The sequence below is a fragment of the Myotis brandtii genome, unplaced genomic scaffold, assembly GCF_000412655.1.
Source record: "Myotis brandtii unplaced genomic scaffold, ASM41265v1 scaffold441, whole genome shotgun sequence".
Taxonomy (NCBI): domain Eukaryota; kingdom Metazoa; phylum Chordata; class Mammalia; order Chiroptera; family Vespertilionidae; genus Myotis; species Myotis brandtii.
Window position 1 is genome coordinate 4,527,571 of NW_005366873.1, and position 22,272 is coordinate 4,549,842.

Below are 22,272 nucleotides of genomic sequence, written 5' to 3' on the forward strand. Positions count from 1 at the left end.
CGCCGTCCGGGTGTCCCGTGTGCGACCCGACCCAGGGTGGCGGGGCGGGACAGCGTGGCTCCTCTGTCACCCCAGCTTCCTCATCACAGCTCCCTTGGGGGCCTAAGCCTTTAGTCGGACATCCCCCGCGGGCTCCATGTCTGCCAGAAGGATGTCTCACTGCAAGCTTAGGCCTGATCCCCCGGGGAATGGGCCTAAGTCGACAGGTGGACATCCCCCAAGGGGTCCTGGACTGCAAATGGGCGCAGGCCGGGCTGAGGGATTCCCCCCTCCCCCCGAGTGCACAAATTTTTGTGCACCGGGCCTCTAGTGTTATTATAATTCACTAACACATATTATTGGTTATAGATACACTCAATAGTACACAGAATCATTTTGTCACTCAATGATATTTATTGAATGACTGCTATATGCTAAGCCTAAATAAAGTCCCTGCCTTCCTGAAATTTATGGTTTAGTGAAAGAAGTCAGGTAACCGAAATAATTCAGAGATAAATGTTAAGGCAACAGAAAAGACAATGGGATAGAGAGTGACTGGGCGGGGCGGGGGGGGGGGCAGGGGAGGCAGCGAGCAATTACTGTTCTCTAAGGAGATGACCAGACAACTGAGAACTAAATAATGATGAAGAGTTAGAGCAAGTTAGAGCAACCTTCTGGCCCTTTAAATACAGTTCCCCATGTTGTGACCCAAACATAAAATTATTTTCATTGCTACTTCATAACTGTAATGTTGCTACTGTTATGAATCGTAATGTAAATATCTGATATGCAGGATGGTCTTAGGCGACCCCTGTGAAAGGGTCGTTTGACCGCCAAAGGGTTCGCAACCCACAGGTTGAGAACCGCTGTAAACAAAAGGAAGAGCAAGTGCAAAAGCCCAAGATGAAAATGAACATGGTATGTTTGAGGTGGGAGAGGCAGTGCCAGCTGGACTGTAGATGAGAGATAGAATGGTAGAACTTTGTAGGCCATAGATTTTACCTAATTGCAATGGGAAGCCAATGGGAAATTATAAACAGAAATGACAAAATATGATATATCCTTTGAGAAGATCCCTGTTGCTGCTATGTGAAGAATGAAATGTGAGGAGTTGATGGAAAACAATATTCTTTCTTTATATGGTTTCCTAGTCCTCTCTCTTCCTTTCGGTTCCCATTTCTATCACCTGACTGCTGATTCTTATATCCTTCCACTACAGTCTCCCTGCTTCTGTAACTAGACTAATCTTTTTTTAATGCTTTAATCATGCCTATCTTGTTGCTTCTAAAGCCTCAAAAACTCACTACTGTCAACAATATAAATTCCAAATTCCTTGACATTCAATAACATTCCACAATTTAATTCTAAACCACCTTTCCAGCCGCATTTTCCACTATTAATTTGACTGACTGTTCTTCCCTTCCATATGGTCTACTCACTGTTTGAATACAGCTTATGATGCCACCTTCCTGCTTCCAGGGACTGCCCCCTTTCCTTAGATTCAAATTCTATTTCTTCTTCATGGCCCAGCACATATTCTCGACTATCCAGAGCAGTGGCTTTTTTACTATGACCATAGTATTTTACATCATGTAACTTTACTTCAAGCAATGCACTTTGATATTTTCTATTCTATTCCTTTTTTTCAAAATGACTCACTAAAATGACTACACAGACCACAACTGGGTTTCAACGTTCAGTATGAAAACCAATTTTTGTACACCTTTCTAGAATTCACTGCTAATTTAACTAGATCCTGGTATTGAAAGATGCAATCTATGTAATTACCCAACTATAATGACCTTAACCTTAAGAATAGGATAGGGTCAGTATCTTATACTTCATTTGACCTACCATGATGCCAAACACAGGTTTTATTAATCATTACTGAAGAAAAAGACTGCTATTAAACACAGCTCTCATATTTATGATCAGATAGGATCATGATTAGGTCTGTTTTGTGTTTCCATCATCTTATTTCAAAATGTAGTGATGCTGGTCAAAATGGCTAGTTTTTAGTATTGCATAGTGGGGGAACACAGTAAGTACTCTATAAATGCTTATTTTCATCTTTGCCTCAGAAGTACGACAAAGGCTCTATATGGAGGATACCTATTGCCACCATTTATTGGACATGCTTTTTTTTTTTTAAATCAAAAATACTCAGGCACTTCTGCTCTGCCTAGGAAGGCATTATTAGTCCATTATCCTCCTTTGGGCCTTCTAGCTTTGCCAACTTTGCAATAAAGGTGAGCCTTTTGTTTCAATGTAATGACAGATATTAAGGTTGGATGGCATCTCTTGCCATCAGCACTAAGGTTCCTGACCATTTAAGTCCTGTTAAAGTTGTTGTTCTTTCAAAAACATCATCAGTAATTTCAATTTAATAAAATAAAAAACAATGAAGCAATCTAAAATCTGTAACGGTTTCTACTCTGGCAAAGGACCCAACACATAAGGTAAGTTAATGTAAATTCTTAATTCTTAAATCTCAAAGATTCGTTCATTTTACCATGAGATGATTCATACAGGTACTTGGGGAATGCAGAACAGTTAGAGGTACCCTACTGACCTTTTACCTCTACCTCCTTGTCTGTTAAGACCTATTATGGGTCTAGGGAGACAGGATGAGTATGCAAGTAACAAATGCTCTGAACCATCTAGACTAGGCTCAGTGTAGCTGTCAGGGTTTTAGGCAGAAATAAGCCCACCAGGACCTATCTAAAAAAGGATCTGAATTTCTTTATCAGTCCTGGGACTATCTACAGCTCCCTAATTGGCTGTAGGCATTTTGGGGTAATTTTGGACCAGAACAAACTTCTCTGGGCCAGCCAGACCCAAATCTCCACCATTAGGCTTCTTTCTGAGATCTGGGAATATGAACCTCAACATTTGTTGGCTTTTGTCTCCTCGAGGACAGATCCAGGGCTTCATCAATCTTGGGGCTTTAAGTTCACTAACAGTTTAAAGCCGTCTACTCTAATTCTCACTGCATTGCCCCAGTAGAAAACACTAACTCAAAGCAGCTTTATGTGCAAGATTTTAGAACCAAGCTAAAAAAAAAAAAAAAAAAAAAAAAAAAAAACAAAGAAAAAACTTCTGACATCAATATGTATATAAAGTGGCAACATTTCAAAACTATGAATTACTTCAGAAATATATTTTCAGAATGAAGACCAACATCAAATTGCCCTTTTCATAGTGAATTACTTTCCTCATATGGGCTCACACTCAAAAGCAAATGAAAGGTAAAGCCAAAATTCTATTTATTTTAAAGGATGCCAAAGCTAGATTAACTGTTTTTAAATTTAAAATGTCAAATAAAAAATGGTGTCTTGGGGGAAAAAAAAACACCATTAAATAGAACTAGATAAAGGCTTAAAAATGTAATAACAATACAGGCTTAAATTTTTAAAATATTTTTTATATCTGGCTTCTTGCAAATTTGGCTAAAACACCCCCCTCCCTTAAATCATCCGATATCTACCAACATGTCTGTTTTTTTTTGCTGGATCACAAGCCAAATTTGTAACTTTTCAGAAGTGAAGTAGAGGTTATTGAACTGGACTCTTCCTTTGGCACTCACTCTCTGACATATTCCACTAAATAAGATTTATTTATGTTGATAAATACCCCATTTAAAAACAAATTCATCTTGGAAAGGTGAATTCTATATTACCTTTCAATTAAGCCTCAAGGAAGAGAGGGAGGGATGAACGGACAAAGGAAAGAAGGGAAGAAGAGAGAGAGGGGAAGAAATAATTTGAGAAACAAAGGCTATCTAGGACTATCAGGATAAGACAGAAGAGGATGGGGGAACCATGCCGTAAGTGAGGTAGGGTAGGAAACCAACCAGAAAGCCTTAGACTTAAGTACATAAAAGGAGAACAAAAAGCCTTCACTGGAGACACTGGAGATTGTGTACGGTCCAGGCAATAAAAGCCACACACGTTACACCAGTGCCACAGAAAGACACTAGATTAAACAATTTATAGAGTATAGCAAAGTAATATTATGGGTGATAAAGTTATCAGTAAATCAGAACTGGTATGCAGAAGGCATGAAACAAAGTTTACTCAAAGATTTAAAGAGCTCCATTCTGAACAGTTTACTGAAGATTCTCTTTACTCCAATGTTAAAAGGTTTTTTGCCAGGTTTCCAATGAGAGTCTCACCCAAGGACCACATATTCAGGTGGAAGAAATAATTACAAAAGCCACATGTTTATCAGTATTTAAAGCATGTGGCCCAAAATATACTCTGAGCTCTAATTTAAAGTTCAATGTAAGGTTTTATTTGTCGAATCCTCAGAGCTGTTATTTATTGGTCTTCTTGCTATGTTTTAATTAGCCATAATATAAGGCAGAAAAGAGATTCTTTAAAATGAAAGGTTTCCTGCCAAACTGCTTTGCTACAAACCAGCAAACATCTTTACTAAACCACTAAACTTTGCTCCACTTCTATCCTTCACTCAATATTGAAGCCATCAGCTACTATACATGCATCAAATGCTAGGAGCTGAAGATAAAAAATTGAACAAAACAAAACAAAAATTGAACAAAACAGAATCCCTGCCTTTGAGGCAATCATAGTCATATGGCAGAAAGAGACACGAACAGATACTACCTGATTAAGTTTTACAGTAGGAGATGAACAGAGTATAACACAAACAAAGTGGTAAAAGCCAAAGTCTGCCTGGAGGACTATGTTAAGCCTGTTCAGGAGAATCTGACATTTAAATTCATCTGCAATGAGGCAGTTAGGCTAGTCAATCTGTAAGGTCCCTTCTATTAAAAAAAAGGGGGGGGGGCGGGCAGGACAAAAAGTTGAAGGTCACAGAAATCTTTTTTGTCAAAAATGACTGGTACAGCCCTAGCTGGTTTGGCTCAGGGGCTAGCATCAGCCCTCGGACTGAAGGGTGGGGCTCTATTCCAGTCAAGGGCACATACCTCAGTTGCAGGTTCTATCCCAGGCCCTCCTCGAGACTTGTACAAGAGGCAACTAGTCAATGTGTCTCTTTCACATCACTGTTTCTCTCTCTGTGTCTCTCCCCCTCCCTTCCATTCTCTCTAAAAATCAATGGAGCCCAGATGGCATGGTACAGTGGTTGAGCATCAACGTATGAACCAGGAGATCACAGTTTGATTCCCGGTCAGGGCACATGCCTGGGTTGCGGGCTCGATCCCCCAGTAGGGGGCATGCAGGAGGCAGCCAATCAATGATTCTCATCATTGATGTTTCTATCTCTCTCTTCCTCTCCCTTCCTCTTTGAAATCAATAAAAATATATTTAAAATTTTTTTTTAAATCAATGGAAAAATATCCTTGGTGAGGATTATCAATAACAACAAAATGACTGGTGCAGACAATTCCAGTTTGTTGGTTATTAATCTAATTTCTATCAAAAAGAGAGTATTTGTAAAACCTTCACCTTCTCTGCCAAACTTGTCCTCTTCCTATACTCCTTCTCTCAGTAAATACTAATACCACCTAAAACTTAACCTTCTACAGCAAACTAATCACCTATTTCTATTGCTTATACCCTATCCTATCTCTTTATTCTGTCTACTTCTATCTCCAATGGCCCCTATCATCTCTTACCAAGGAGGCTTCCAATAGCCTCCAAAAGAGTGTTCTTGTCTCTGAGATCCCTTCTTCTAGTCAACCAATTCTTCAAACTGCAGCCAAAGTGATCTTTCCAAAACACAAAGTGGATTGTATGACAACCCATCTTCAAATCATCCAACTGCCCCCTATTGCTCTCAGAAAAAGTCCAAACTCTTCAGCATAGCTGTCAACCTCTGGCCTGGCTTGGCTTAGGCAACAATCTTTCATACTCATATTGAAAATCTTGAAGTTCCTTCAATATACAATGCTCACTCACCATCCTCTGTAGAGCCTTCCAAGACTCCCTCAAAAAAGAATCAGGGGACCCTCCAAAGTAATATTTCAGCATCCCTGCTTCTCCATTACCATACTCACCATACTTACATAGGATTTTTAATTACCTGTCTGTCTCCCCAGGAGGTTGTAAGTTCCTTAAGGACAGAAACTATTTTATGCATTCTTATATTTTCTATGTAAAGCATTATGCCTGCCTGACAGACATACAGTTCATGCTTGATAAAGATTTGCTGAATGCATGAATAAATGAACAAAAGTACAAAGAAAGAGAAATTCAATGTTGTACAATTTTTCATAATATGTATTAGCTACACTACAGAAACCTAATACTTTAGCAAGACCATATTTAAGCCATGAACCTATCACAATAGACCTGTTTTCACAGACAGAAACAAAGGCTATACCATAAACTCAAAACTGAAACAAACTTAAAAAATGTATTTCCAGTTTGGAGAGTATAAGCTTACCATTTAAGGCATTTTTTGGAGAAAATACATATATAGCAGAATCATGATATGCTATACATTTTTAAAAATATATATAACTACAGCTCTGGCCGGTGTGGCTCAGTTGATTAGGTGTCATCCTAGGCACCAAAAAGTTGCCAGTTGGATTCCTGGTCAGGGCACATGCCTGGGTTGCAGCCTCAATCCCAGGTAGGGGACGTGCAGGAGACAGCTGATCGATGCTCTGCTCTCACATCAATGCTTCTCTCTCCCTCTCCCTCCCTCTCTCTCTAAAAATCAATAAAAAGATTTAAAAATATAATATATATATATATATGATTACATACGCATTATTACATTATTTTCACAGGTAAGATGTTGAGTTTGCTTTTTAAACATAAATGAAAACTGCACCTCATCAATGACTCACCGATTCTTTTCCAGCTCATTGTGTGTAGACCTAAAAGGAAATGAAAAAAAGAGCATTAGCCATGTTTTGTTTCTAAGGCTTTAGAAAGGAGGAATTAGTTTAGTTACCTGCTATACCACATTCAGTGAATTTATTTAACAATGCAATATATGATCAGACTTCTATAATCTCACTCATCAAGAAGAAATAGACTGTTCACTCAGATATAGTATTTTCAGTTAATATCTCTAGTCTGAAACTGGAGTTTCATTGTTATTTTAATAAAGTTAATACTAGCACATGTTCTTTTCTATTTCGACTATCCCACATTTTGTTGATTTGCAGACATTATATCAGAAACTTTAATTCACATATAACCTCATTTTTGTTTAAAATGAGAAAAAAAAAAGTGTATGTACTTCTATGTCCTCTTCCATCTCCACTTACTCCTAAACATAGGGAAAAAAGGTTTTGGCAGCTCAGAAGCTGAAACAGCCTTGCCTTACTCCTAAGTTACACAGACAAATTCAAGTCTTCCTGCCTTTTGTGTAAAATATAAACAAGGAAAAGTTATAAGAGAGAAAAATAACATAAGCAGAAGATATAATAATAACATAAGGGAACACATTTTTAAGAGACTGGGAGGATATACCTCAAAGTGCTAACAATGGTTGTTTTCTTTTCGTGACTTTTTTCATTTTGCTTATCAGTATTTGTTATAATAATACCATCTATTGAAGAAGCATAGTGTCTGCTAAAGAATGTGCCAACCAGTTAACACACATTATCTCATTTTATCCCCTAAACAGCCCTTGTTTTATAAACAAGATTACTAAGGCTCACAAAGGTCAAGAGAGATGCTCTTGCCCCAAGAGTATAAGTGGTAGCCATGACTTAAGCCCAGGTCTTTCTTATTCCAAACCCCAAGTTCTTAACCACCTGGTGACAAGGAACACTGAAGGGCACAGATTCTACGGCCAGACTGCCTGGGTTCAAATACTGTGTGGCCTTGTTAACGTCCCTTAATTTCTCTGTGCTCAGTTTCCTCATCTACGAACTAGGAAAAACAGTAACACTTGCCTCATATTACTGTTATGAGGAATAAACAAGATTACACTGGACAGAATATAATAAACTCTAAAGTTAGCTACTATCAGAACTATGTTATACTAGTTTTCTTGAATGAACATGTATTACTTTTACAATAATTTAACATTAACAATAGCAGGACTTGTATAAAGGAGAATTTAAGCTCCTATCACTAGAACTAAAACTTTTAACCATTTAATATAGTGTATTCTGGTTAATGTTAAATGCCTTCACAATATTACATTACTGATTACTTTAATCTGATTTTTCAAATGGATGTTTAATAATCAAATTTCTAAATTTTAACAATAGGAGCGTTTTTGTCAGTCTCATAGTTCTGTGGAAATTTTACCCACTGTCTTAGTTCAAGAGCCACAAGGCTTCCCTGAGTTCCTGTCTCCTGTCCATCTTTTGCTTCCTTGGCAGTTTCATAAGGTCCAAGTGACACAGGATAAAAAAGACTGACATTCATTTTTAAGAGATTATCTTAATTCAAGGACTTCTCCATCAAAGGAGGTAAAAAAAGAATCTTAGGATTCTTCAAGAGTTCGGCCAAATTAAAGGCAAAGATATGTACAATCCAGATGAAAGAAACTATAAACACATTGAACTTTTAGTCTAACAGAGACTCAAGAGTTCAATACCCAGTAAGTAAATTATTTTACAACTATATATCTCTTATCATATATGTATTTATAAAAAGTTTTATGTTGTTTTTTGTTTGATTGAAATGTCAAAGTAAGTCAATAAGTTAGAATAGGAAAAAGGCATTTTAAGGAGATTTAAAACAAAGAAATATTATTCAAAATTTGAATGGGTAATCAATAATAAAATTCCCCACTCCCTCTTAGTAAGTTTTGGTTTAATTACCATTATCTGAGAAGAAAACTCAGAAAAAGTAAAATGAAAACAATGTAATACTAGAGTAAGTAATAAATGGTAACAATCTATTTAGAAAGAAGTAGACTGTGTACCATAAATGTATTCTAAACAGTTCGGCAATCCCATATATGGCCGTAAAAACAAAATATACCCAAAGATAACCAACTGTTGAATTCCAATATTATATTGAGCCTCTTATCAAAGGAGCACCAAAGGAACATAATTTGCCCCCCTGCTGTGAACAAAATTTTAACAGCAAGTTCTCACCTCTCTCAGATTTTTATTTATCATTTATCCTCTATCTAAAAAATATAAAATGATAGCTAAGAATATGAACTTTTTCACCAAACCAGGAAATACATGCCATATCTAGTTATACCACTAGCAAAATTAAACAAGATTTCCAAATACTAAGAAGCAAAAATGATCACATATGTACAAATCTTTATCATACTGCCATGTTCTTCAAATTAAAAAAAAACTGCATCAGTAGTGTTTACTCCTATTTTGATGGTTGTTCTTTGCCTGTAATCTCAAGTCAACAAATACTGAGTATCTTAAATGTTCAAAGCTGTCTTAGGCTGTGAGGACAAATTCTAACCTCGCTGATTAACAGTTTCCTCATATGTAAAACTGAAACGTTAGCTACTGCAAATATTCTTATTATTTTAATAAGTACTGGTATTATTAAGTATTATGTATACTACATGGGACAAATTGACAGGCTCCCAGTAACACCCGGAATTAGCTTGAAAATAAACAAACCACCATAATGATGAAAAAAGAAACTGAGAGAAAAGATTGATATTTTCATTATTTAGTCAGCTGTGAGGACAGTACAAGATTTAGGGTATGACAGAGAGAAAGACGCCTAACTATATGTACACAGAGAAAATAATAATCTAAATAATGCTAGCAACAAATGAGTAATTGAACTTATCACATACTGCCATACTCAGAAACAATCTCTTTGCTCTTCTGAGCCTGTGTGTCCAACCAAGCCCTTCCAATAATGTGCCACTGAAATATTCAATTATGATAAATTCCCTATAAGGTTGAGATGTACTGAATAATCTATCTGGTTAACCCACTCTTCTTCTCCAAATAAAATGCCCCTCTGGGCGCAAACACTAATTAACTGTCTTTCTTTCTGACATCCTTACTCTGAACGCTTAACTTCCAAGGACAGAGAGAATGGCATTTCTATCATTTTACCACTGAATCACAGGCAATCTTTTTCACAAATAACATCCCTATAAGACAGACATGTTAATACATTCCCTATTTAACTGGGAGTCATTAACTCAACCAGATCTGTGACTTCTCATTGTCTACTACACAGCTCCAATATATAAACTTTTAATTCTTTAGGGGGCAGTTTGGTGGCAGTCAATAAAATGAAGCATAGAACTGAAACTGCACAATATAGTAAGAGTAGTGCCACCATGGAAGGAAAATAAAAGCCCCCATTCTCAGAATCAATATTCACTTCTTGTAAAAGAAAAGACCTCTATATTTGTTGAATTAATGAGCCAACTCCCAATTTACCAACATATTTCTTTCACTTACTTTCTAATCCTGAAGTGCCTAATGGATGTTGCCCCCCACACAATGAAAAGAACATATCCTATGAAGCTACTAGTAAATGAGTATCTCCTAACTGTATCCTAAAGCTTATACTTCATATATATACACATATATGTGTGTATGTGTGTGTGTACATATATATATATACGCACACATACATACATACATGCACACACACACACACTCAAAGGGCGAGAAAAACAGAAAACTTTAGAGAAAAGGGTCTGCAAAGTATATACCTGAAGGAGGTGAAAAAGAATTAGTGGAATAGTAAAACTGCTATTTATATTTATTCTTCTTAAACTTTATCTTGTATTTATAAAACATTAGTACAATAATACAAGTATACAATTATAAATACATTCTCATATAGTGGGGATATAGAATATTTTTTTTAATATTGCAGACTTTTCGGAAAAAATGCACCATAAGAAATTTATTGCTATCTTTAACAATGACAAAACCACATCACCACAATAACTAAGACCACAAAAAAGCAAGTGCCTAAAAGGATGCATAACAAAAACAATAAAATTTTGCTTAAACCTTATACAGGCAGTCCTCGGGTTACATCGGACTCAACGTACGTCGTTTTGTGGTTATGTCGCCATCTCCCATTTATTTATAAAAAAAAAAGTTCTGTCATTTCGACGTATGTACATATGTGCTTTATGATTTTTATTATTTATTTACCACAAGTAAAGGTCAGGAACTGTTATCTTTCTTTTAAATTTTTTTTACTGTTTCACTTCATTACTGCTGTGTATGTGCTCCATGTGAGTGACGTAGGTGCTTATGTAGGAGCGTTATGTCGTGCCGTAGGAATGGATCTCCGATGTAACCCAAGGACCTACTGTATATCAAAGCTGAATATATACACACCTTATGAATAAACATTTCCACTTATAGGAATACACCAAACTAATATATGTTCACCAAAGGATACACAAAAGAATGCTCATTCCTTTCACTGGCCCCAAACTGAAACAACTCAAATATCCATCAATAGTAGAATGAATGAGTAAGTTGTGAGATATTCACATAATGTAAGACTGTATAGAAAGGTGAGAATGAACAACTACTATGCAATAACATGGGAGAATCTTCATAATTTCAACATAATGTTGGATGAAAGAAGGCAAACCTACAAAAATACATACTGTGTAACTCCATTCATATAAAGTTCTAAACTGGCAAAATTAATTTGTGGTATCAAAAATCAGGGAGGGGGTGACAGTGACTGGAAAGAGTTAAGAGAATGGCTTCTAAGAAGAGTCTGTAATATTTTATTTCTTCACCTTTGTGAAAACTCATCAAGCTGTACTCTTAAGATCTGTACATTTTTCTATATGTACATTTTCAATAAACAGGGAAAAAATTACATATAAACTGAATTCTGTAAAAATCAATTCATTTTCAATTATAGCAAACACCCTAATTTAAGTCTTTGACAAATCCTTTGGCATACTGCATAAATATTCCTAAGTTATGCACTTTGTAAAGCACAATTTTTAAAATAAATTTATAAGTACGAAAATCATACAGAGTAAGTTTTCTAAGCACAATGGAATTAAATTAGAAATCAATAATAGTAACATAACTACTGGTAGAAAAAAATCATTACTTGGAAGATGTGTCACAAATCAAAGAATGAACTGCAGAGAAATTAGAAAATATCCTGAACTGAAAAATAATGAAAGCACAACCTAACAAATATGTTGGATGTAGCTAAAGCAGTAGTTAGAGAAATATGTTTAGCTTTAAATCTTTATGTTGCTGCTGGAGGAGCCCAAAATCAATGACCTAAGATTCCATCTTTAGAAGCTAGAAAAAGAAAAAAAAATGAACCAAAAGAAGTCAAGCAATGGTTCTCAACTGTGAGCTGTTTTGTTCACCAGAAGACATTCTATTGTATCTAGAGACATTTTTGATCATCCCAACTAGGGACACGCTACTGGCATTTTCTACGGAGAGGCCAGGGATGCTTTAAACAACCTATGATGCTCAAAACAGAATTATCTGGCCCAAAATAGTGCTGAGAATAAAAAAACTCTGAAGTAGAGGAAAGAAATAATGCCAAGAACAGGAGTGAACAAAACAGAAAACAGGAAACAATATCAACAAACCTGAAAGCTGACTTTAAAAAATCAGCAAAACTGATAAACTTCTTCTAAGACTGATGAAGAAAAAAAGACAAAAATTACTAATATGTACAAATAAGAGTGAAAGAGGGCCTATCACAACAGATCCTATATACATTAGAAGGATAAGAGAATATTATGAACAACTTTAATGCCAATAAATTCAACAACTTAGAGGAAATGAACAAATTCTTAAAAACACATGCTATTAGAACTGACTCAAGAAGATTTAAAAACCCTGAATAGACTTGCATTTATTAAAGAAATTAAATTTTTAATTTAAAAAAACACCTTTCCACAAAGAAAACCATAGGCCGGAAATCATCATTAGTAAATTTTACCAAGCACTTAAGGAATAAATAACACCAATCTTATAGAAAAATCTTTCCAAAAATAAAGAGAGAGGGAACATTTCCCAACTCATTTTGAGGACAGTATTATTACCCTGATACCAAAAACCTGCAAAGAAACTACATTGGGATAACAAATAAAACAAAGCAAAAATGGACTACTATCCCTCGTGAACATAAAAATTCTTAACAAAATATTAGCAAATAGAACCCAACAATGTATGGAAAGTATCAGTTTAACAATAAAGAATTTGTCTTGTCTTTGTCCCAACTTCCTGAGACAGAGCTTCTAAAACCTTAGAATTTCCCAAGTGATAGCAATGTCTCCATTATTCATGGTGGGCCCTGGTCCGGACTTGAGTTTATGCTAAAGAGATGACTCACATTGGAGGCTGACCATGCCAGAAAGACCAACCATGTGATTAGAGGTTTGGAGCCAGTTTAACATACATATTACTTTATATTACTACATACATGTTACATATATTACTTTTTTAAATGTTAAGTGGATTTAAGATAAATATACCTGGCTTGCTTTCTAATGTTACTAATGCCAGAAATTAAGAAGCACCCAATACATACTAAAGTTTATACATTATTAGGGAAATAATCACTTCTTAGGTGAGAGAACAATATTGGAAACTATAGAGAATTTTGAAGATTACAATTATTGCTCTTAAGCATATTTTCAAAGGTTAAAACAGGAAATTTAAGAAGATAAACCACTAATTATCTAGACTCTACTTCATTAGTTTATAACATTCTATTACAGAGCAACATTCTAAAAACCTATAAAAATGGAGAAAATATTAATGCTCCTTATTCACTTGAGTTCCAAATTGTAATTCAATATTTTCGGGAAAGAGGCATGAAAAAAACATTCAACAAGTACTTGCTGGGGGGGGGGGGGGGGGGGGGAATTGTAACAGCATTACCCATAATAAATATAAAGTCCATTTTTTTGAAGTTGGTCCTAATTTTTGTTAATATACTCTGTTTCTCCCTATAGTACTAGAAGCAGACACCTATGTTGTACATCTATTTCAAAGAATCATGGAAAAATGGTTCTCAAAGGGAGTGAGGGAGGTGAGGTTGGCAGTATAGCTCAATTTTCTTGCTCTGGGAGCTTCAGGAAAGTGGAGATGCCTTCTTCTAACCAGCTATACTCCCTACTTACTAGTTTATTTCAAGTGTTAAAGGAATCTGCTTAATCTTCATTCCACCTTTAGTTTTTTTTAGCATTTGTCACATGTTCAAGGCTCTTCATTATCTTATTGTAACAAATAAGAACAGTTAATCTTTTCTTTTAAACCATTTTATTCAGGTGTAAATTTAAATAATATAAAATTCACCCATTTTAAGTGTACAGTTCAATGAGCTTCAGTAAATTTGTGCAGTTGTGTAACCTTTACCATAACCCAGTTTTAGAACACTTCTATCATCCCCAAAGTTCCCTCACGTGCATTTGCAGTCCATCTCCACTCCCATCCCCTAGCCCACCACTGGACAGCTTTCAATCTCTATAGTTTTGGAATCATATACTATGTACTCAAGTGTATCTGACTTTGTTTACATAATGTTTCTGTGGTTCATCCATTTTGTTATATGTATGAGTAGTTTGTTTCTTTTTATTGCTGGCTAATATTCCATTGTATAAATATACTACATTTGATTTATCCATTCACAAACTGATGGGTATTTATTTTAATTGCTTCCAGCTTTTGGTGATTATGAGTAATGCTATAACCATTTACATTCAAATCTCCTGTGGATAAGCAGAATAAGAGACCTTCACCTTCTAAGACAGTGCCTCACACCTGTTACACTTACTTGACCATTAAGATCCAAGTTATTTTTCAAACTTATGAAAACGGCACATACTGGTACTTACCAAATCAATATTAAATTCCTAGTGATACTTAAATATTTGCTAAAGAATAAAAGAAACACATTACTCAGCTATTTCTCATAATATGGGCCTCAACTTCAAATGTTGTTGAACAAACATAACTTTGTCTCCAATAAGTGTACCTGCTAAAATAAACTGACAATGAGAATAAAAATATTAAACATCCCAAGATCAGTTTCACACAAAGCAATCAATTAAGCCCAAGTTTCTCTAAAAGTCTTCTCAACATTCATTCAATTAATATGTATTTATTAGGTATCTACACTGAGAATATAAACACTCTAACATTACAAAGTCCTTGCCCTAATGTAGCTCACGTTCCATCATTCACTTTTTGAAATAAATAAACAAACAAACAAGGCAGAATTTACTAAGAAAATTACAACTAAATACTCAGCACTACTGGCCAAAAATGGGGTCTAGAAATATATTTTGTCAAATCATACCATCCAACCTCTCTGATTAAATTAGTATCTGGAAAACAGTCTTCACTTGAGAAATAACAAAGAATCATGCTATATTCAAAATGAGGCAATGCTGTTTCACTTGTAAGAAGAAATTTAGAAGAGAAAGCTTTCTTCAGGTCAACAATCTTGTCTAGTTAGTATATACCACTTAGAATCCAATTTGATACTAAAGTCAACCATCACCTATACCTATCACGCTTGGGCAAATCACTTACCATCTCTAGGCCACATGTGCTTTAATCATAAAATGAGTGGTAATATCGTACCTTCATAAAGCAGAGAACTATGCAAGATGAAATCTTGAATTCTCTTTCTGTGATTTGTGATCTTATCCACATCATATATTTAATATTCTGGCAAAAGGCCTCTCATCAAATAGGAACAGAAGCAGTTACCCTACTGACTTACAAGGCAAGATCATTTAAGTCTCCTTCAAAAGATATTTCCACAGAGGAATATATCTTTAAGAAACCCAGCAACAGCAAACTTATGCTTCAATGAAGCATTTAATGAAAAGTCTGAGTTTGTTTAGAGGTATATAAATAATTCTTGAGAATTTTTCATTTAAACTCAATTTTAGTGGAAGACAATATCACAGAACATATCACACAGACTGTGTTAATCATTCAAGATACTAAAGAGAAGAAATTTTTCATCAGTTTGAAATTCAAACATAAATTTATACTCACTACTTTCTAGATCACTTTAAAATAATGCAATTACTATGCATATGTCACAGGTACATATCAATATTTGACAGACATATAGTTCTTTGCATACACAAATTTTGAGATTTTGTTTTCACATGACAAAGAACACAATAAGTGTTCTTTAAAATTAATTGTAACATTCTATAGAACTGGTGGTTTGAAGATTTTTATTCTTCAAATATTATGTATTGTTTTCCTTTCCAAATATGTTATCATTAACATCTTTAGAATACAACGTAATCAAAGAGTTTGCTAAAGTAAGAGTTGCATATTCTTCCATCATTTCTCCTTCAAGAGTCTAATATGGTATGCAGCACAAAACAGAAAGTCTGTTTCAACTAACAGTCTACCTGGAGTCTTAAAACCTTCCATTCTTTAAGAAACATCTACTGTATACAGGGCACCGTGATAGGTACTGGGGGTACATTTTTAAGTAGAGGAGATTCAATTCCTGCCTTCGTGGAGTTAGCACAGCGAATGAGACATGAATTAATCAATCAGGTAACTATATTTCTGCATACTATAAGAAGGAAAAATAAGGGTGCTATGAGGTATGTGAACATCTGATTTACTTTTGCGGGTGAGGAGAAGCTTTCCTGAAGAAGTTATGAGAGAGAGAGGAAGTAAGAGTGTTATTAGGCAGAGATAAATTGGCCAAAGAGGAAGAAAAATTATTCCCCATCAGAGAACAGAGTACGGGCCAAAAGATAGGAGGAAACATCAGAATTATCTCTGGGGTAAGAGTGGTTGCAGAGATACCAGTTAGGAGGTTATGGCGGTCGTCCAGGTGAGAGATGACGGTGTCTTAGATTAGGAGGGTAGTAATGAAGACGGGAGGCAGGCTGAAGAGATACTGAGGAAGAAATCAGTGTTACACACTGAAGCCACAGAGTTAGCAGCATTTTAAAGATGACAGATCTTGAGATATTTTTTCCGTTGTGAAACAAAACAGTGAATAATCTGGGAATTCGAGCTTATCTGATGCTCCTCAATAAGCCAGATAGCAACTGTAGCCAGGCTCTCTAATAGCAGTAACATCTTAGCAAGGGTGATTTCAGGTAGTTGCCAGAAGCCCAGGACCAAGACTACAGTAAAGGTGACCAGGTATTTAAAAAATAATTACGTATCATAGATTCCAAATGTCAAAATTACTGGGATTTCCAAGGGGGCAGCTTATAACATTACATTATAGCGCTTATTTTCTCTCCTTTGTACTTCTGTGAAAAGAAGATTTCAAAACTTAGGGGAAAGGAGGAATAGAAATGTATACTATTAGGAATCAACCAGCAACATAAATTTGTACAATAACATTTGATATCAGGATTATCTTATTATATCTGAAATTATTAGGGGAAAAACTCACTCAACATTGTATCTTAAAGATGTTGCCATGTCAAGGAAACAAATGTCATTTTATGACATACAAGACCAATGTTTGAAATGCATAACAGGAACAAAAACTTCCACAAAGATAGCTTTTTTTTTTTGTCAGGAAAATAAGACATATATACGCATCAACTCTATTCCTTTCCTTGTTTCAGATTACTAATAAATGGAAAATTTTTACAAGTTTTCTTTCTTTCTGCTTTATGTAACCAGTATAATAAAATCTCTATTAAATCCAGTAACAGGCTTAAAGTTAACAGGAAGTCTACAGTTTCCCCTTACAAAAGGACTAACAACACTATTTCCCAAGTACTCCAGCATTGGAATTTAATTCTTGGCTCCCCTACTTCATGAAGCAGAAATTTTTTTAAAAAACAGTAAGGAGGAATAATTTCTAGTGTTTCACTTTAACATACTAATTTTTATCTATAGGCCCCAGTTTAAATCTCACCCATGAGAGAACCTTGATGTAATATATTCTAAAATCTATTTCTCTCTCTACTTATATTCCCATGAAAAATTACCTTCCTTAGTCTTAGGTGGTCCAATGTGATGTAGTTATTTTCCCTTGGGTACTATAAGAACATAGAATGCTTCTAGTTTTACAAATTTTCTGACATGCTATATGAAAACACACAGTAATTAGCACTGTGGTCCCACACACAATAGTAGAATCCTGACAGGAACACTAGCGTGAAAGATAAATACCACTTAGTCATAACCCCAAGCTGAGCAAAGTAGGAGTCAAAAGATGACAAAGACTTATTAATGACCTGTAACATAATAGGTAAAAATCTAGAAATGCACATTTATTTATGTCTCTGTAATCTTTGAGCTGTTAATAAAAATGTCACATCTGAAATGATGGGGTGGTAGAGTGAATAACTAATAGAGGAACTGATCTCTAAAACTGTCAATAAATCAGTGTCATAGAATTTGAGGGAAGAAAGGACCTTGGGGAATATGTAGTCTATCCCCTTATTTTAAAAATAAGAATGTCAAGGGGCAGGGAGAAAATGCAATGAGGTCATATACCTGATTTCTATTAGATAAAAGACTCAATAAATACTTGTAGCATGACAGAATCCAAGTCTGGTGTTCTATCTGGTACTCTTCTCAGGTCTCCAAATTTAAAAAAAAAATTTTTTTTTAATCCACCCATGGATTGAAAAAACACACAAATTATTGAATATAGGTCTTAACTGCCGATTCCTTAACCAGAGAAACTATGAAGAGCAAGAAAATTTACACTTACATTTTTTAAATGATGCTTATCATATTATATATTTTCATCCCAAACCTACTATACCACAATAAACCCTCTAGACCAGTGATGGCGAACCTATGGCACGCGTGTCAGAGGTGGTACGCGAACTCATTTTTTTGGTTGATTTTTCTTTGTTAAATGGCATTTAAATATATAAAATAAATATCAAAATATAAATCTTTGTTTTACTGTGGTTGCAAATATCAAAAAATGTCTATATGTGACACGGCACCAGAGTTAAGTTAGGGTTTTTCAAAATGCTGACACGCCAAGCTCAAAAGGTTCGCCATCACTGCTCTAGACCCACACATAAACGTAAATACGGTATATTAAGCTTATGGTTAATTATTTTTAAAGTAAGTTTAAAAAATACAGAATAATCTTGAAGAAGAAAAGCAGCCAAAAAAGGAAACATACAGCTTTATAGACGAGTCAAAGGGAGAAGAGCGAATCCGAGTTTTGCTTCAGTGATGTTATAAATGCAGAATGGGAAAGTCTAACCTTTCTAGCTCTGTCCTCTACAGGAGTTTTAGGTTTCCTGCATCAATCAGTAAGAGCCCCTGGTCCTGCTGCCTTCCTAAGTGACTATCCAACCGCTTGTCTGGCGTTCTCCAAAGCCTTCAGAGATTGCTCTCTGCCCCTCCAAAATGCATGTTTATATCCAGTGGTTCTCAACCTTCCTAATGCCACGACCCTTTAATACAGTTCCTCATGTTGTGGTGACCCCCAATTTCATTGTAACAAATTGAACATAATTAAAGCATAGTGATTAATCACAAAAACACTATGTAATTATATATGTGTTTTCCGATGGTCTTAGGTGACCCCTGTGAAAGGGTCGCGACCCCATAGGTTGAGAACCGCTGCCTAGACAAAGCTTTGGGACTCAGGGGGAAACATCTCAATTCCTCTCATCCATGGAAAAGGCAGCCTCTGCTGATTTCCTTTTAAGAAAACCTTTTGAAATTCTCATGAGATGAATCCTTAGAATTCACTGGCCCTCTCGAACAAGAACACTGAAGAGACAGCCAGTCACCACCAAATATTTTCAAAAAATGAACGTCAACTGTGTCTGACTACATCCAGACAAGCATTTTCTAGGGGTCTGTTCTGACTGAAGAATAAGCATCTTTCCTTTTTTCTTTCTTTCTTTTTTTGCTCCCTTACCAATTCAATCTTATTCAATAAAAGGCAAAACCTTCATAGCATGTTCTTCCCCTTCATCCATAAACAACCAACAGACCATGCCCACTAACTTCCTACTGTACCTAATACAATGTCTGTTCCTTTAACAAAACCCTTAATTCTGCCTTATGTCCTGCCTGAGATATTTCTGATTTTAAAAAAATTCTTCTTGGATCATCCCAAGTTTAAAGCTGGGCCCAAGCTTACATTTAGCATGTCGCTGCATGCATGTATACATGCTGCAAAGCCTCTCAGACCACTGCCCTTCCAAATCATAGACCTCCCACTCAATCCCAGCAAGAACCTGTTTGGTTGTCTTTCCAGGTTCTATCCTTCCCTTCTACACCAAGTCAGGTTATGGTTCCTACACTTCATTATGTTAAAAGGGCCACATCCCCAGGGGTGCTGGTAAAAGGACCCATCTGGCTGAGCAGTGTTGCTCCACACTTGGTGTTAGAGACCTGCGGTCAGCAGGCCTGGCACTTGGACCTGAGTGTGTGCCCCCTCCCTGCCTCCCTCCCGCCGTCCTCTCTAAGCCTCCCCAGCTTGCTACCTGTTGGCAGTGCTGGTGGTGCTGCTCCCGCTGCTGTGTTTCTGTGCCCGGCTCAACCTCCGTGGGGGCTTCGAATGCTGCAGCCGGGGGCTCGGCATGGAGGGAAACGTTGAGGCGTAGCCATGTTCACACTCTAAAGAGACAGCGAGAGAAAAAAAAAAAGATATAAGAGAAATATACCCAATTCCATGGACCCCTAGCGCTGAAGTCCTTGCAGTAGCAGGTTGTTAAAACAGGAGAAGAAAAAGAGGCACTACTTTTCCATTCTTTGTGGTTGGAAGATAAAATCCCCAGTCCCTACCCGGACATCAGTCCTGTGACATTACACGCAGACCCAATCAACCGCCTGGAAGGGTGTGGAGACGTCCTTTAAATCAAGTCGTTTATCCCTCTAACAAAGTCATTTTCTCCAAGAATTCCTGACTTACCCTAATTGCTGAGCCAGGTTACCGTTCACCTCACTCATTTCACTTGTCTCACAATTTCCCCTTTCCTTGAACTCTTCCCAGTCTAGAAGGTGGCATTCTAAGCCCCACGTTTTCATGTACTTAAAATGACTCCATCTCCTCGTCTCAGGGCATTTTCTCTCCTGACACCACAACTCCCACTGCTCCTACTCTTCATACCCCCTCTCACCATCTCCTCTGGTCTCCATCCCTAATGGGATTTCCCGTCATCCCTCCTTGATGGATCTCCAGAGGCCCCTCCCCAGTGTGCGCCCGCCCTAGCTCTCAGCCTGGCCTCCCAGCCCTACCTGTGCAGCTCCCACCCCTGCCTCCAGGCTCCTGGGTCCCATTCCCCCAGCTTCAGGTTCTCCCTCTCCAGGCGCCTGCTCTCCAGCCTCCCAGCTCCCGCCCGCTCCCTGCCCCTGCACCGCCCTCATCCTCCTGCACAGACCTACATGCGCCTTCCCACACGTGTGCCCACCTCCCTCACAAAGGGCCTCCCACATGCCGCTCCCTCACGAACTTACACGTGCATCTCCTCACACGCGCACAGTCCTCACACGCGCACAGTCCTCACACACACACCTCCCCTCACACATGCACGTTCCTTACACATGCACCCTCCTCATGCATGCACCCTCCTCATACATGCACGCTCCTCACACACGCACACCTCCCCTCATGCGTGCACACTCCTCATACATGCACCCTCCTTATACATGCACGCTCCTCACACACGCACACCTCCCCTCACACATGCACACTCCTTACACATGCACCCTCCTCATACATGCACCCTCCTCACACATGCAACCTCCCCTCACACATGCAGGCTCCTTACACATGCACCTTCCTCATACATGCACCCGCCTCACACATGCACACCTCCCCTCATGCGTGCATGCTCCTCATACATGCACCCTCCTCACACATGCACCCTCCTCACATGCACACCTCCTCTCATGTGTGCACCCTCCTCATACATGCACCCTTCTCATACTTGCACGCTCCTCACACACGCACACCTCCCCTCACACATGCACCCTCCTCACACATGCACACCTCCTCTCATGTGTGCACCCTCCTCATACATGCACCCTCTTCACACACGCACACCTCCCCTCACACATGCACCCTCCTCATACATGCACCCTCCTCATACATGCACGCTCTTCACACACGCACACCTCCCCTTACGCGTGCACACTCCTCACAGATGCACCTCCCCTCACGAGTGCACCCTCCTCACACCTGCAGCCTTCGCACACACGCACACTTCCCCTCACATGCGCATACACCTCACCCACATACGCGTAGTCATAGGCACCTCCTCACATGCGCAACTGCCTCATGCACACACGACTCCTCATACACGACTCTACACATGCACTACCCTCACATGCGCACCCTCCTCATACATGCACCCTCTCCACAGGCACACCTCCCCTCACGCGTGCACTCTCCTCACACGCGCACCTCCCCTCATACACGCACCCTCTTCACACGCGCACCTCCTCACACGCGCACACCCCTCCTCTCACGCGCACCTCCCCTCACACGCGCA

General features: G+C 37.7%; 1 protein-coding gene across 1 annotated transcript in view; it reads right to left on the reverse strand.

Annotated features, from left to right (window-relative positions):
• Positions 1–22,272, reverse strand: part of MXI1 (MAX interactor 1, dimerization protein) — a 71,316-nt gene that overhangs the window by 31,335 nt on the left and 17,709 nt on the right. The window contains exons 2-3 of the mRNA XM_005874545.2: positions 20,263–20,395; positions 6,758–6,787 (exon numbers count right to left, since the gene is read on the reverse strand). Coding sequence (XP_005874607.1) covers positions 6,758–6,787; positions 20,263–20,395 — 163 coding nt within the window. The remainder of the gene's footprint in view (positions 1–6,757; positions 6,788–20,262; positions 20,396–22,272) is intronic.